The sequence below is a fragment of the Mytilus galloprovincialis genome, chromosome 3, assembly GCF_965363235.1.
Source record: "Mytilus galloprovincialis chromosome 3, xbMytGall1.hap1.1, whole genome shotgun sequence".
In the NCBI taxonomy this organism is placed as follows: Eukaryota; Metazoa; Mollusca; class Bivalvia; order Mytilida; family Mytilidae; genus Mytilus; species Mytilus galloprovincialis.
The window spans coordinates 53,927,509-53,943,988 of NC_134840.1; the positions used below are offsets into that span (position 1 = coordinate 53,927,509).

The following is a 16,480-nucleotide window of genomic DNA, read 5'->3' on the forward strand; positions in this document are numbered from 1 at the left end:
TATTAATCCCTTTCCACTTTGCAGGTGCGGGTGCTGCCTTGTAGCGGCATTAGCCTACTCTTTTTCGAAATCTACAAGGGTGTCTTTAACGTGCAAGAGATATGGCTCTCTCTTAACACGGGTCAGCCATTTATCGGCCCCTTCCGACGGACTATCATCGTTTCCTCAAGACCATACTCGCAGATGGTGCCAAGGGAGAGCCGAAAATTGAGTTCCTGAAATTTTCATCTCAAATGGGAATCGAACCAATTCCAATGTAAAGGCAAACATATCTGTCATTGCTGCTGGCCTTCTACATGGAACTATGCTTACAGGTCAATTTGAGTTCAAGGCGACACCTTGCATCAGCTTGAGTGGAACTCTCTGTTATAAAACCTCAGACTACGAATTGCGATGATAATGAATACGTAGATTTTTGTTGTTATTGTATTTACAAAGAAACGAAATTGGAGCAAATGATGCAGCTACTCGTAACAACCATGATGATTGCCGTATTAAAACTTCTCTACCTTTCTGCAGGTTGCGAGTTCCAAATACAGAAACTGTCTATCTTCAAAAGGACATTAGATCAGTGGCGGATCCAGAGGGGGGTTCCGGGGGTGCGCACCCCCCTTTATTTTGGCCGATCAATGCATTTAAATCGGGACATATGTTTTGCACCCCCCCCCCCTTTGCCCTGGGCTAGCACCCCCCCCCCCTTTCGAAAATTCCTGCATCCGCCACTGTAGATTATACATATGATAACCTTGCTCAGCATCCAAATTGACCTTGACCGAGGAAAAAAGTTTTGCATGAGTCGTACATGTGATCTATTGGAAGACAACTATCATTGGAAGTATCACTGTCGATATGTGAAGTCAGTTTTGCTTGAACAGGCCAAAATGGTTCGGAAAAGAAAAGTTTTAAGCATATGCATTTTCAAAAGGTTATTGACATTATACCTACTATATAGTATACAGGCTCATTGATTTTGAGAATAAAAATGTCGAAATTATCGTGCACTTTAAGCGTTCTATGCGAGTCCGCATGATAATTTTCGTTTCCTAAGCTGGAATAATTGATAACCTTTCATTATGTTCTATCAGTTAATATCATTAATCAAAAGTTTGTCTTTATGGAAAGCAGACAGTATTACATGTCTTACTTAGAAGCAGACTAATTCATTATGTATAATATGTGAAAAAATCTTTCAAATAATTAGGGCATGTTTAAATGTCTCTAATAAACTGCAATTTAATAAAGAAATTATTGATTACAAGAACATTTTAGAAAATAAATTTACATTATGAAACGATATAAAATCAAAGAGTTATATTTAGTTATCAAGGATTTCGTTATCATAGATATGAGAAGATGTGGTATGAGTGCCAATGAGACTACTCTCCACCCAAGTCACAATTTGTAAAAGTAAATCATTATAGATCAAAGTACGGTCTTCAACACGCGACCTTGGCTCACACCGAACAGTAAGCTATGAAGCTATGAAAGGCTTCAAAAATGACTAGTGTAAAACCATTCAGACGGGGAAACAGCTATGCAAGGCTTCAAAAATGACTAGTGTAAAATCATTCAGACGGGGAAACAATCAAACTAATCTATATAAAAAACGAGAAACGAGAAACAATTATGAACCACATTAACAAATAACAACCAATGACCATCAGATTCCTGACAGGTGCATGTCTTAAAACCTTTACTTAATTATTTCATTATACAATGCTTTAGTGTGGAAGTTTTGCTGTACTTGTAGAAAAGTTTTTACTGCGAATACTCTCAGATCTGTTCTTTGTGTCCATTGTGTTATTGTTATTTGTTTGTTGTTTTCTGCTTTATAATGATGTCATGAGTTCATCCTTTTTTTCAAATATTTTTTAATGTTTGTTCTAATGTTGCGTTTTAACACCACTATCTCGGGTTAATGATGGTTGGCGAGTCCGTCAAACTAGTGAAACCCTGTCACATTCTGTATGTATGTATGTGTCTGTCCGACGTCAGGAACCTGTAATTCAGTGGTTGTCGTTTTTTTTTTTCTTTTTTCATTTGTTTTTCGTTATTGTTATTTTTAACACAAAATTTCTTGTACGAACTGTATGGCGTTTGTTATGTCGAAGCCTTATATATAGCCTGCTAATCAGTATGGATTTTGCTCATCGTAAGGTGGGCTACAGTTGACAACCTTCTTCATTTGGTCTATGGTGAAGACTGTTGTATACTCTTATTTTTGCATTTCATTTTACTCAAGAAAAAACTTTACTTACGGTAAATATTATTGAAATTGATACGGTCTTGAAAACACCCCATTTTACTCAAAGGTACATTGCAAGGTTTGGTTCTTGTTAGCGTTTAAAACGTTTATATACTAGTTAATCATATTCTTGTCTTTTGGTCCCTGGTAGATCATTGTGTTATTTTTGCCGTCACAAAATACAGCCTAAGTTAAGAAACATTTGTGTTCCTGCTTTTAAATATATCTAAATAGTTTTACACTCTGATAACTGAAAAAGGCTAAGATCATATGTATATTACATATAGATGAAAAAGTCTAAACATTGTTGGTTTCTAATTACAAGTGTGCTTAATACATTAGCATGCTGATATTGATCATAGCAGTGTAATTATTTCCAAAAGCCATTGGGCTTACATAATTAGTGCGATTATATCGTTATGCTATTCATAATTCATGTTTTGAATATATTGTAGTAATGTACGTGTGTCACTAAAAATTATACACACTGGCAACTACTTACTACTAAGTATACATCTAATAGGAAACAAATGAACTAATATTATAAAATCAGATTTTACTTATACTAATATAACTCTGTCTGATGATTCTTTATATATATCCTTCGAAAAAATATTTCAGAAAAGATCACGCTGAACGAGAGATAACTTGTATGTCTATAATCGATAATAATGGCGAGAGATATAAAAAAAAATATTTCAAAATAGGAAGTGTGTATGACATTATCAGTAGGTTTATCAGTACTTACAATTAGTACAATTTCCTTAAAAAAAATATTGGCAAAGTTAAGTTTGCACTGCATGCTATGTTAACAAACCGCAGTCTAGTAATCATGTCTAGGTCTGATGGGAACATAGCCCTCGACGGGACGGAATAATACCCGAACGTACGATGAGGCGAATGATATAAATCTTAGTTGCTAGTAGTCCTTTCTCTAATCTATTTAGGAAGAACGATAAAAGGGGGAATCCGATGTTTAAAATATCGTTTCAAAAAATAAGCTTTATAATAACAGCCCATTTACATTTTGTTAAGCGTATGTGTGTCCCTCGTCAGGTACGTTGTCGTGAGAGTATTGATAGCAGATCTTTGATTGTTGCTGTTGAATTTATATTTATATCTGTCATGGAATCGAGATAGTATATGGTATATGCAAAAAGGATATTTCTTTTTTACCCTCTCTGCCGTGGTATTTGCCAAAAACAAACTATATCCGACAGGACGTTTGTAACGTCACGATCATCAATGCGTTTTTGAGCGTTAACATTCCTACTCGGACAAAAAATAGTGCATTTGATGTCATTGTTTACTTAAACTAACCAACAAATTGGCAGAAAAGAAACTTTTGGTGAAAGAGAAATATATTAAGACCATTTTGAGCTAACATTTACTTGTTTATGAGTTTGCATTCAAAATTGAAGATTAATGCACTCCATAGTATACTAATTTAAGATTTCCAGAAAACCAGGGGTTATTTTTAGTGGTACCTCTATTCGGAAGACCTTTTCTTTTTTCTTGTATTTTGAAGTTGTGCTCTGCATAAATAAAAATCTAATAATCCCTAAAAATTTAAAACAACGACTCAATCATAAATTGAGTCTTTGTCGGGGCTTTTTCGTAATAACAATCAAAAATTTTGCAAAAATTCGATATAGTACACCTTTTTCATTGAATAATCTATACAGTTAAGTTTGCACTGCATGTTTAGTTATCAAACCACAGTCTAGTAACCATGTCTAGGTCTGATGGGAACATAGCCCTCGACGGGACGGAATAATACCCGAACGTACGATGAGGCGAATGATTTAAATCTTAGTTGCTAGTAGTCCTTTCTCTTATCTATTAGAACGATATTATTTATTTATTTATTTATTTATTTATTTAAAAGGGGGATGTTTAAAATATCGTTTCAAAAAATAAGCTTTAAAATAACAGCCCATTTACATTTTGTTTAAAAGCGTGTGTGTGTCCCACGTCAGGTATGTTGTCGTGAAAGGTCGTTTATCATATCTTAATGGTTATGCCCCCCCTTTTTTTCCCTTTATTTAGAGAATTGAGTATTGATAGCAGATCTTTGATTGTTTCTATTGAATTTATATATATATATATCTGTCATAAAATCGAGATAGTTCAGAGCGAGACATATCGACAATGTGTCGACCTGTCTATTTGTCGTCGTAGACTTAATGTCAGCATCAAAGATGTCGTTTCTTTTTCTGTCGTTGGGCTGATGTTCAGTTAACGTATAACCTACATCCGATTCTCCTTTTATTTCACGCTTTAATATTACTTGAATACTGCTGGTTGAAAAAAATATAAATCTGACAGAACTCATGTGATATATTGTTAGGACACATGTCTATTGTTGCAAATTACACGTCTCCCTCTAGATTTTTTTTTCTGTAGTGTGGTTGCTGCCTGATTGACAATTACCTCGCATCTCCTTTTATTCACGCAGTACTTAACTATCCATGGGCACTTATTGCTGACAAATAATTTCATAAAAATCGGATTGACTAAGCACTGCCAGTGTTTCTTTGCATCAAGTGTAGTGGTTGATTTGATTGTTTTTGCTTAACGTATAGTGGCAAATATTCCATGCAAATTAAAGCCATTGTGTTAGAAATTCACCTCAAGTCTACTTAAACTTTAGCTTTTATTGATATTTTTTTGAGAGATGGAGAGAGAAAGGAGAAGAAAAAACCCAGAATGATATAGAATTGCAGACACGCACTTGCTTCAAATGTGTTTTCTGGAATAAAACCACTATGCAATTTTAAGCATTGATGGTTATTTCGACTTAAGTTAGAATACAGTGGCAGTTATTTCATAGCCAAATTATCTGCTACCGACTTGACTGTGATGAAAAAAAGCAACATATTACATAGTAGAGCACACTGGTTCCAGAAAAGTAGATAGTATAAGAACAGGTACTTCCGATCTGGGCAACAAGACAAACATTGGCCCCATCATAATTTCATATATCTATTATATCATTCACGAGAAACTTCCGTCACGGGTTCTACCGTCCCCCTGTGACGTGGAGCCTTTTTCAATTGATATCAATTCATTACCCATTTTCTTTTACGTTTGCACAAAGTTACAGCTACTCGTAGGAACTACATTTTGTCTAAAAGATGTACTTCTGTCTTGTATGTTCTTTGTGACCGGGCCCGAAATAATCTATATACCTTCTTGGTGGCGTCAAGCGAAACAAAACACAAAGGAATTAACGCACACACAATTTTGAAAAATTAGCGAAGCTCTACCTACGTAAGTCTTACTAGTTTTCTGCAGACACATACAAATAAGCAAAAACTAAACGAAGAGGAAAATGACCAAACAGAAAAGAAAATATAAATGATTCCGTCACGGCTTTCTTGATTATTTCTTTTTTTTTCCATATCAACAATAGTCAGACTCTTCTTTTTTTTGAAACTCCACCGCTTGCACGTGAACAGAAGTGTATATTTTAACACTGAGATTCTTCTAAAATAATACAACAAACAAAAAACAGCGAATTTCATACCGTTCAGTTTTGTGTTGTTGGCTTGCTGTTTGATTGATGTATTATACACTGCATCTCCTATATGATTCATATGACTGTTTTATGTGTCAACAAGTTGTTGCTTATTTACTAAACAATGAAGGTATTTCGCATTTTATAGCTGATGTTTATCATTTGAAAAATCTATTTCAAGGTATCCCCCTTTTCTTCATAAAATAATTTATACCAAACAATGCAAAAGCAATTTGAAAACAAAAAGCAAAAAACACAAAAAAATTGTTTTCCAGACATAACTCGTAACAAAACAAGTTTCGTATCTCAGAGGTAAGCATACGATGTAATGGGTTTGAAACCCTTATATAGTACCCAATTTGCAAAGTTTCCTCAGAGAAGGTATTGGCAAAAATCTGGCTGGTTATATACGTATAGTATACATTTGTGGCTTGTGGCATTTTTCTTGTATTTTGAAGTTGTGCTCTGCATAAATAAAAATCTAATAATCCCTAAAAATTTAAAACAACGACTCAATCATAAATTGAGTCTTTGTCGGGGCTTTTTCGTAATAACAAACAAAAATTTTGCAAAAATTCGATATAGTACACCTTTATCATTGAATATTCTATACAGTTAAGTTTGCACTGCATGCTATGTTATCAAACCACAGTCTAGTAACCACGTCTAGGTCTGATGGGATCATAGCCCCTAACGGGACGGAATAATACCCGAACGTACGATGAGGCGAATGATTTAAATCTTAGTTGCTAGTAGTCCTTTCTCTGATCTATTTAGGAAGAACGATAAAAGGGGGATGTTTAAAATATCGTATAAAGAAATAAGCTTTAAAATAACAGCCCATTTACATTTTGTTTAAATGCGTGTGTGTGTCCCACGTCAGGTATGTTGTCGTGAAAGGTCGTTTATCATATCTTAATGGTTATGCCCCCCCTTTTTTTTCCCTTTATTTAGAGAATTGAGTATTGATAGCAGATCTTTGATTGTTTCTATTGAATTTATATATATATATCTGTCATAAAATCGAGATAGTTCAGAGCGAGACATACCGACAATGTGTCGACCTGTCTATTTGTCGTCGTAGACTTAAAGTCAGCATCAAAGATGTCGTTTCTTTTTCTGTCGTTGGGCTGATGTTCAGTTAACGTATAACCTACATCCGATTCTCCTTTTATTTAACGCTTTAATATTACGTGAATACTGCTGGTTGAAATAAATATAAATCTGACAGAACTCATGTGATATATTGTTAGGACACATGTCTATTGTTGCAAATTACACGTCTCCCTCTAGATTTTTTTTTCTGTAGTTGGGTCGCTGCCTCATTGACAATTACCTCTCATCTCCTTTTATTCACGCAGTACTTAACTTTCCATGGGCACTTATTGCTGACAAATAATTTCATATAAATCGGATTGACTAAGCACTGCCAGTGTTTCTTTGCATCAAGTGTAGTGGTTGATTTGATTGTTTTTGCTTAACGTATAGTGGCAAATATTCCATGCAAATTAAAGCCATTGTGTTAGAAATTCACCTCAAGTCTACTTAAACATTAGCTTTTATTGATATTTTTCTGAGAGAAGGAGAGAGAAAAGAGAGAAAAAACCCAGAATGATATAGGATTGCAGACACGCACTTGCTTCAAATGTGTTTTCTGGAATAAATCCACTTTGCATTTTAAGCATTGATGGCTATTTCGACTAAAGTTAGAAAAAAGTGGCAGTTATTTCATAGCCAAATTATCTGCTCCCGACTTGACTGTGATGAAAAAAGAAGCAACATATTTCATAGTAGAACACACTGGTTCCAGAAAAGTGGATAGTATAAGAACAGATACTTCCGATCTGGGCAACAAGGCAAACATTGGCCCCATCATACTTTCATATATCTATTATATCATTCACGAGAAACTTCCGTCACGGGTTCTACCGTCCCCCTGTGACGTGGAGCCTTTTTCAATTGATATCAATTCATTACCCATTTTCTTTTACGTTTGCACAAAGTTACAGCTACTCGTAGGAACTACTTTTTGTCTAAAATATGTACTACTTTCTTATGATCCCTGGCCCGAAATAATCTATTTACCTTCTTGGTCGTGCCAAGCGAAACAAAACACAAAGGAATTAACGCACACACAATTTTGAAAAATTAGCGCAGCTCTACCTACGTAAGTCTTACTAGTTTTCTGCAGACACATACAAATAAGCAAAAACTAAACGAAGAGGAAAATGACCAAACAGAAAAGAAAATATAAAAAATTCCATCACGGCTTTCTTGGTTATTTCTTTTTTTCATATCAATAAAAATAAAATTGAAAATGGAAGTGGGGAATGTGCCAAAGAGACAACAACCCGACCATAGAGCAGACAACAGCAGAAGGTCACCAACAGGTCTTCAATGCAACGAGAATTCTCGCACCCGGAAGCGTCCTTCAGCTGACCCCTAAACAAATATATACTGGTTCAGTGATAATGAACACCATACTAAACTCCAAATTGTACACAAGAAACTAAAAGTTAAATGAAACAAGACTAACAAAGTCCAGAGGCTCCTGACTTGGGACAGGCGCAAAAATGCGGCGGGGTTAAACATGTTTGTGAAATCTCAACCCTCCCCTATACCTCTAGCCAATGCAGAAAAGTAAACGAATAACAATACGCACATTAAAATTCAGTTCAAGAGAAGTCCGAGTCTGATGTCAGAAGATGTAACCAAAGAAAATAAACAAAATGACAATAATACATAAATAACATCAGACTACTAGCAGTTAACTGACATGCCAGCTCCGGACCTCAATTAAACTGATTGAAAAATTATGTCTTCATCATATGAATATCAGGCACAATCCTCCCCGTGAGGGGTTTAGTATCATACCATCATAACATATATGAGAAGAACATAACCCGTGTCATGCCAACAACTGGTTTATTAAGAATAAATGTGTTTAGTTCCGATGCAAAGACCCTATAAGTGACTCAATATTAACGCCAAAATATGCAATCTTTAATGAACTGACAACAGTATCGTAACTATATCCCTTCTTAATAAGTCTATTTAAAGGTTTTGTTAGCTTCTGAGGTGAATACTGACATTTTTGTGCTTTATAAAGAATATTTCCATAAAATATTGGATGTGAAATACCTGAACGTATAAGAAGTCTGCATGTTGAGCTATATTTACGAATGATGTCCTTATACCAATGATAAAATTTAGTAAATGTTTTGACTAGTTATGTGATATCGAAAACCCTGGTGTAATAATTTTTCAGTAATACATAAATTTCTCTCGTCAAAATCTAAAACATTGTTACATACACGAGCGAATCGTACAAGTTGAGATATATAAACTCCGTAAGATGGTGACAAGGGAACGTCACCATCTAAAAATGGATAATTAACGATAGGAAATGAGAAATCATCTCTTTTATCATAAATTTTAGTATTAAGCTTTCCGTTTATGATATATATATATATCAAGATCGAGGAAAGGGTAGTGGTCATTGTTAGTATTAGCTTTATTCAAAGTAAGTTGAGCAGGAGAAATTTCTTTAATATACATACTGAAGTCGTCATTATTGAGAGCTAAAATATCATCCAATCTAAAAGTAATATTATATTTGTGTATCAGATGTTGTTTCGATGGGTCTTTGCTGATTTTTGTCATAAATTGTAACTCATAGCAATACAAAAACAGGTCCGCAATAAGTGGTGCACAGTTAGTCCCCATTGGAATTCCGATAACCTGACGATATACGGAATCTCCAAAGCGAACAAAAATGTTATCTAGTAAAAATTCAAGAGCAAATATAGTATCAAAGCATGTCCAATTGACATAGTTTTTATGTTTATTGCTACTAAAAATGACCTAAAAGAGTTTGAACATATATATTCACATTCTGACTTTTTAAATGCCCATTTAATTAGGTGTGTGATTTTTTTCTTAATAAGAATGTGAGGCAATGTGGTATATAGGGTAGAAAAATCAAAACACCTTTGAACAGATTCAAAATCACCAATATAAGCATGCAATTTATTAAGTACTTCCAACGAGTTTTTGACACTCCAAAAGTGATTAACTCCAATATTTTCGAAGGCTTTATTTGAACAATTTATTATCAGGTTTTTGATTGTACCGAGTGTATACTAGTGGAACAATGGCTTGAAGACGAAATAAATCTATATTTGTAAGGTGTTTTGTGTAGTTTCGGAAGCCAATACATAGTTGGGACTTTCATTGTAGCTAAAAGTTTATGTTTGTTACAGATGTCGTTTTCTGAAAATGGAGTCAGTTGGAATGTTGGTGAATTAGTGATTTCTTTTTGTAGAACCTCAATGTAAACTTTACAATAGTCAGACTCCTTTTTTTTTTAAACTCCACCACTTGCACGTAAACAGAAGTGTATATTTTAACACTGAGATTCTTCTTAAATAATCCAACAAACAAAAACTGCGAATATCATACCGTGCAATTTTGTGTCGTTGGCTTGCTGTTTGATTGATGTATACACTGCATCTCCTTTGGTCTATATGAAGGTTTTATGTGTCAACAAGTTGTTGCTTACTTTACTAAACAATATTTCGCAATTGATAGAAGATGTTCATTTGAAAAATCTACTTCAATGCATCCCCCTTTTCTTCAAAAAATAATTTAAACCAAAACAGTGCAAAGGCAAAACAAGAAGCAAAAAACACCAAAACATTTTTTTCCAGACATAACTCTTAACAAAACAAGCTTCGTCTTTCAGAGGTAAACTTACGATGTAATGGGTTTGAAACCCTTATTTAGTACACATGCTTTATTTGATTGCATTTGATTGGATTACTTTTACTCAGTCTATAAATGTCTATTTCATGATAGAAACTTTCATTGTTAGGCTGCTTTCTTGAGTTCATTTGCTGATTTGACTATCATTTTGAAAAGAAGAAGAGTTACAAAGCATTATTAAGCAGACTATAACATTTCATAATTTTGATTTTTGTATTTTATTTACTGTTTAAACGCACAGTCAATAACGCATTTCTAGCTTGTTTCTTTCTTTTTTTTAAAACATATAGGCGACCATTGTAAACATGAGATCAAATCCATCATGTGTGTTTAATGATTGTTTGAAACCCACGTATACACAAACAACCAACTTTTTCAAAAAAGACTTGCAGCTATATTTATTTAACAAATGCATTTAATTTTTGTTATCAAAATACTTCATACAATATAATATATAATTTTTAGAGAACAAAAAGTACAAACTATCAGATATCAACTTTAAATGAGGAATCGTCTTGATTAGATTATAACCTCTGGATAACCAAACTCCATCAGTTCTTCAACCAAAAATGGAGGTCCTGGGACTGCATTGTACCAGTGGTATACGTAAGCCTCCCACTCCAGTATAACTTGTGGGTTTGTATCCAACATTCTGGTATAATATCCCATCGCTGTAGGCCTTTCTCCATTACCTTCTACAAAATCACTAGGGCATGTCTCTCTTGGTGGAGGATGCAACATTAACATGAAATCTTTGCCTAAATAAAAATATAAAAAAAAAGAATCTACATCTTCTCTTCAAATTTGAAACATTCTACCTTGGAAATGTAAGTTGATTTTTATCATGATGTGATATACCAAGGTCAACTTGAAAGTAACAATAATTTGTCAACGTTTACCAAGTTGTGAACTTCCTCTGGAAAGTAAGTTTTAAGTGAAATGCTATAGTATGTTCTCCTCCTGGAACAAAAATGATTTGCAAAGGGAACAAACAATGTAGTCTAACATTTCTTTTCACTGTAAATAATATTCCAAAATATTCCTTACATTTAAATTCAGTTTTATAAATGAATTTCTATTCCATGACACATCGTCACCTCCGTATTTGGAAGAGTTTTATTTATTGAAACATCAGTTCACCTTGTAATATTATCTAGTGTTGTTCAAATATCTGAAGGAATGTGATGTTCCCCGTTTTATTACATTTATTACCATAAAAAAATATCGGACTGTAGAAAAAGCACAAAACTTAAACGAAACAGGGAATCAGAGTTGATGAACTCATTCCAATGTGATGGTTTCGCGTAGAGTACAATATTTTTTTTTATATTAGTGAGTACATGTACAATATTATAATTTGGTATCTCACCATTAACAAATTCTTACATAAAAACTGCTTTTCTTAATAACGTATTAAGGTTTAGACGGATGGGTATTTGTTTTCTCCGATCCACCATGTACAGAGGATTACCATCTTAACTAACTATTAGGGGACATAATCATTAGTTAAGATCATGAATGGTTCAAGCTGAACTTTAGACTAAACATTTAATTTCATGCATCGTCCAACTTACCCATGAACATAGTGTACGATTTCCCATTGACGATTTGAATCCTGGAATACAATTCTCTCTGCCTTGACTTTCGTAACATTTTCTTGATATAATTTCCTTGGCTTTCCTGAATCATGACGAAAGGATCTCCCCTTTTCGCCGGGTGACAAATCAAAAATACCTTTAGATATTTGACATGTTCGATAAGATATGACGCCTCTGGAAATCTTTCGAATAGATTTTCCGAAATATTCGATGATTGATATTTTAAATATATTTTCATGCCACGCAGACTGTTGGCATAATATCGAAGGAAATGTGGAATGTTGAATGCTTCACCATCATGTTCCCGATCTAACTTCAAATTCTCCAATCCTTTTTGGATCCGTCTATCTATATCACTGACAATCAAATGGCCGAATCTTATCGGTTTTGATTTTGGATGAAATGGACTCTCAACATATTCGGTAGTAGAGCAATTCAATCGTCTCCTTGGTCTGATTAATCTAATTGTTTGTTTTTTCTGTTCTATTGATTTTTCATCGTTGCTGCCGTTTAAAAGTTCTGATTTAGGTATAAGAACATCCTTTGTCTTTGTCGTTTTGCACGATGACAGTTGATTTCCCATATCTTCACCATTGCAAAAGAAACGTTGCCCAGTAGATTCTGCAACGTAACTGTTTTGACTGTGACGTATCATGGTATTATCTAATCTGTCGAAAGCGTGCGACTCACTTCAATCAAGTAATTGAACTATTTAAAAAGGTAGATTCATGGTATACCGCCATCTTGGATTGTACTATCGCGGTACACAATAAGTCTTGTTATTTGCCCAAATCTGCAAATTTGTAGACAGATGTGCAATTTTATTGGTTAGACTGTTATTTATATGAAGAAAACTTGCTAATTTATTACATTATTTAAAATATTGAAACATATACCAATCATTTGTGTTATAGAATCATTTCTTTTCAACTGAGCCATTTAAGGGGAGATAACTCTGTTAGTAAAAAAAATATACTGGTCTGATAGGAAATTTTGAAATTTTTACTTGTAGCAAGAAAACAAGTTCGGTGACACCATTTTTTCTTTTTATTTTCTTAAAACATATTATAAAACCTATCTTCTCACAATTTACTTCAAAATTCTATCTCATAGATTTCTTTCTATGCACAAAAATGTGTTTTTTCATGATCATTCTAACCAATTTCAAGCAATTTTTGAACGACTCATAGCTTAAAAATAGCACGGTGACCTATCTTTTTTTTTTTATTAAATTCTTTAAAAGAGCATGGTAAAATCTTCATTTTGACAAAGTATAAGAAAATTCTATATTGGGAAACATATACCTATGATCTATTAGTAAAATTTAATAAAACTGCTGAAACTACAAATTCGGATACCTTCTAGATTATGGTCTAAACTATTTGATTTAATTGTATACATCAGAAACAGAATTTTTATGTAAAAAATGTCGTGCCACATATTACAGAATAGTCTACTTATCAGATAAATCTGATACTTAAGTAAAGGCCAATCATTGTCTATAAACCACTATTTTGTATGATCCCTGTTAACAGCTGACAAGATTCTGCTTAAACAATACTGCTTGTATATCTTAAAACATAATATGCAAATTCAGAATGTGATCTGTTTGAAGGTTATTTAAAACATAAACTGCATAAAGGTGTTCGTCTTCTCTCCAACTAAAAAGTATCAGAGGGTACACTAATGAGATTTCTTTTATCTCTCGTGTTAATATATTATTCATACTGCATCGATAGTTGTTCTTCTTTTCTTTTCTATTTTGCTGCAGTTCTCATTATTGTTATATTTTCATCTAGTCCAGTCGATTTGTGCAGATTTTTGACAAAATTGCTCAGATTGTGGTAAAAGCATGAAATTTGGCATAATAGTAGTATATGTCATGGACAACATTTTAAGCTATGGACCCACTCTGAAAGTCGAAATTTGTGGACGAGGCGGCCATTTTAAAATGGCGGCCGTTTGATCTCTGTAGATTAATAAAAAAAAATCATGAAAATGATATTAGAAAAGATATTGACATGAAACCTAGTAAATAGAACAACAGTGCTGATTTCAATTGTCTTGTTGAACAAAAGTTTTGGAAATATTATCCATATTGAATGGCAGCCATCTTGAAAAATGTTGATTTTTTAAGCCAAAATATGTAGTCATTTTTCGATAAAAAAAAAAAATGCATTGTCGAAGATATACAAATGTATTTATTAGAGCTATATAAACAGGGAAAAAGGTGAGCATACCCCCCTCCCCGAGTTATTCTTCTGTTTCGTATCGGGTATAACAGCATTAAAACGCGAACCATGAAGAGGATCATAAAATTAACTATTACTCTAAAAGCAATATTCGTTCCACCGCTTTTTCAACATAGAATAAAAGTAGAATTTTATTGTACAAGTAAAAATAAAGCAAGAAAATATGTGTATACCTGTCGTTTATAATAATTGTCTGATTACAGGATAATTCGTTTTGTTGATATTGTTCATTTGAAACAACTTTCAAAAACCTTATTTGCAGACATAATGAATTTCATATCATGCAAGTAATGTTAAAAGAACATCAATTACTCAAATGTTTTCAATTGACGTTAAAAATATCTTACAATAAATGATATGCACATGTTTTGCCAAACCACACTCTGTCTATCAAATCGATCACATTGTCATTGACATGTACATATCGTAGTACTACTTAATACTGCCTTTACACATTTGCATTTCCTTAGTAACCGTGTTCACTTTGACTTATAACATGTATAAGTTGAGCGCTTACTGCAGGAAGTTATTATATAGTCATATGGTATATTCATCACAGATGACAAGGCCTGTCATCTGAGAACTTCATATATATTGATTTTTTGGGGGTAGCCATCTTGAATGATGGCCATTTTGAAAACATGATTTTCCAATATATCATTATTCGCTAATCTTATTAATTCACTGTTTGCATTCATACATTTTTTAACAAACTTTATTTGATATTCACAAAGAAGTCAGATAAGGCATGCACATGTTTACAAAATAAAGATATCAGTATCAGAATTTTTGTTAAGTACATGTTTGCCTAAGTAACTTTTTAAAACAGAAATTACGTATTTATGATATAATTTATGACCGAAAGTTTTTTTTTGAAAAGATCAAAATTGTATTGTTCGAAAACCCTGGGGCTAGATATCAGAAAAACATTATGGGCGATTAGACTGGAAGGAATGTGTGAAACGGCAAGAGAGGACATGTGAGGGTTTGCAATGCCAAGCAGATACAAATGGAACATACATAGACATTTGAGCTGGCAATCACTCTTTTGATGGAAACATACGAAGATGTTGGGTTTGAATGATTTTCCTTTCGCTCAATTCGAAACAGTTGAATGAGGGTTATGGAACTGCAGAAGCACCACAGAATCACAAGGCATTATGGCACAATTCTTGTCAAACAAATGTTCAGATCTCAAAATAATTCATCAGTAAAAGGGAAAACATGCTAGATAAGTTGCCAATTGAAAGAAAACAATAAGTAACCAGACACTGTAAGGTGATACTGGATCAACAAAATCAATGACTGCAGTGTATTTATTCTGTGGTGATGTATCTGAAGATCTCCATGATACATCGACATTTTCAAATCGACAAAAATAGGGCACGACTGTGCACCTGTACTACAAGACATATTCCCCTAGCCAAAGTAAGAGCTGAAGATGTCAACTCACTAATATCCGACTTGATGATTGATAAAACTTGACATTATAGCAAATCAGAGAGTACAAGACACAGAAAGAAAGCCAGGAATCTTTTATCCTTGGAGCTGTACTTTCAAAAATAATAAAAATACATTGATGGCACACGGTCTGGAAGAGGTATATTACTAATCTCCAAGCTTGCAGATCACGCTACATTTTACAGTTAACGCCTGGAACAACTTGGAGTTATCATGGAAGGAAGAACTGACACAAGGCTGTTAACAAAATTGGAATGTAGCTGCCATAGCAAGCATACAAGCAATATAAATTAGTTCTCTTGATTTTCAACAAAGGTATTCGTGACGCTCTAAAACAGACCTCATAATAAAAAGGGTAAACATAAAGGCATCACCATAGCCATAGCAGGCAAAATATATGTGCTTGATACTAAAAATAACTTTACAGGGACACTCAGTAAACGCTGTTGACACGAATCAGTTCAACAGACACAAGTTTTCTCAGTAAGAATGATACATGATGGCTAAACATCGCGAAACAGTCCAGTTATATCGTTGAGTGGCAGACAAACATACCATTTCTCAGCTATAATAGTTCAATCGTGCAACTCGTATTCGAAAGGATACAACTGCAACTTATCAGTCCTCAGATAGAGAGTAA

At 33.7% G+C, this 16,480-nt stretch overlaps 1 protein-coding gene across 1 annotated transcript; it reads right to left on the bottom strand.

The window, feature by feature from the left end:
* Positions 1 to 10,926: 10,926 nt before the first annotated feature.
* LOC143068317 (uncharacterized) lies at positions 10,927 to 12,750 on the bottom strand. Its single transcript, XM_076242262.1, has 2 exons — positions 12,104 to 12,750; positions 10,927 to 11,287 (listed from the first exon to the last, which is right to left on the bottom strand). The coding sequence occupies exons 1-2, from the start codon at positions 12,708 to 12,710 to the stop codon at positions 11,049 to 11,051; spliced, it is 846 nt and encodes a 281-aa protein (XP_076098377.1). The 5' UTR covers positions 12,711 to 12,750; the 3' UTR covers positions 10,927 to 11,048.
* Between the last annotated feature and the right edge of the window lie 3,730 nt (positions 12,751 to 16,480).

Coding starts and splice junctions, on each gene's coding strand:
- LOC143068317 (XM_076242262.1), bottom strand. CDS start 12,710: ATGGGAAATCAACTGTCATCGTGCAAAACGACAAAGACAAAGGATGTT. Junction 11,288..12,103: donor ATCGTACACTATGTTCATGG/GTAAGTTGGACG, acceptor ATTTTTATTTAG/GCAAAGATTTCATGTTAATG.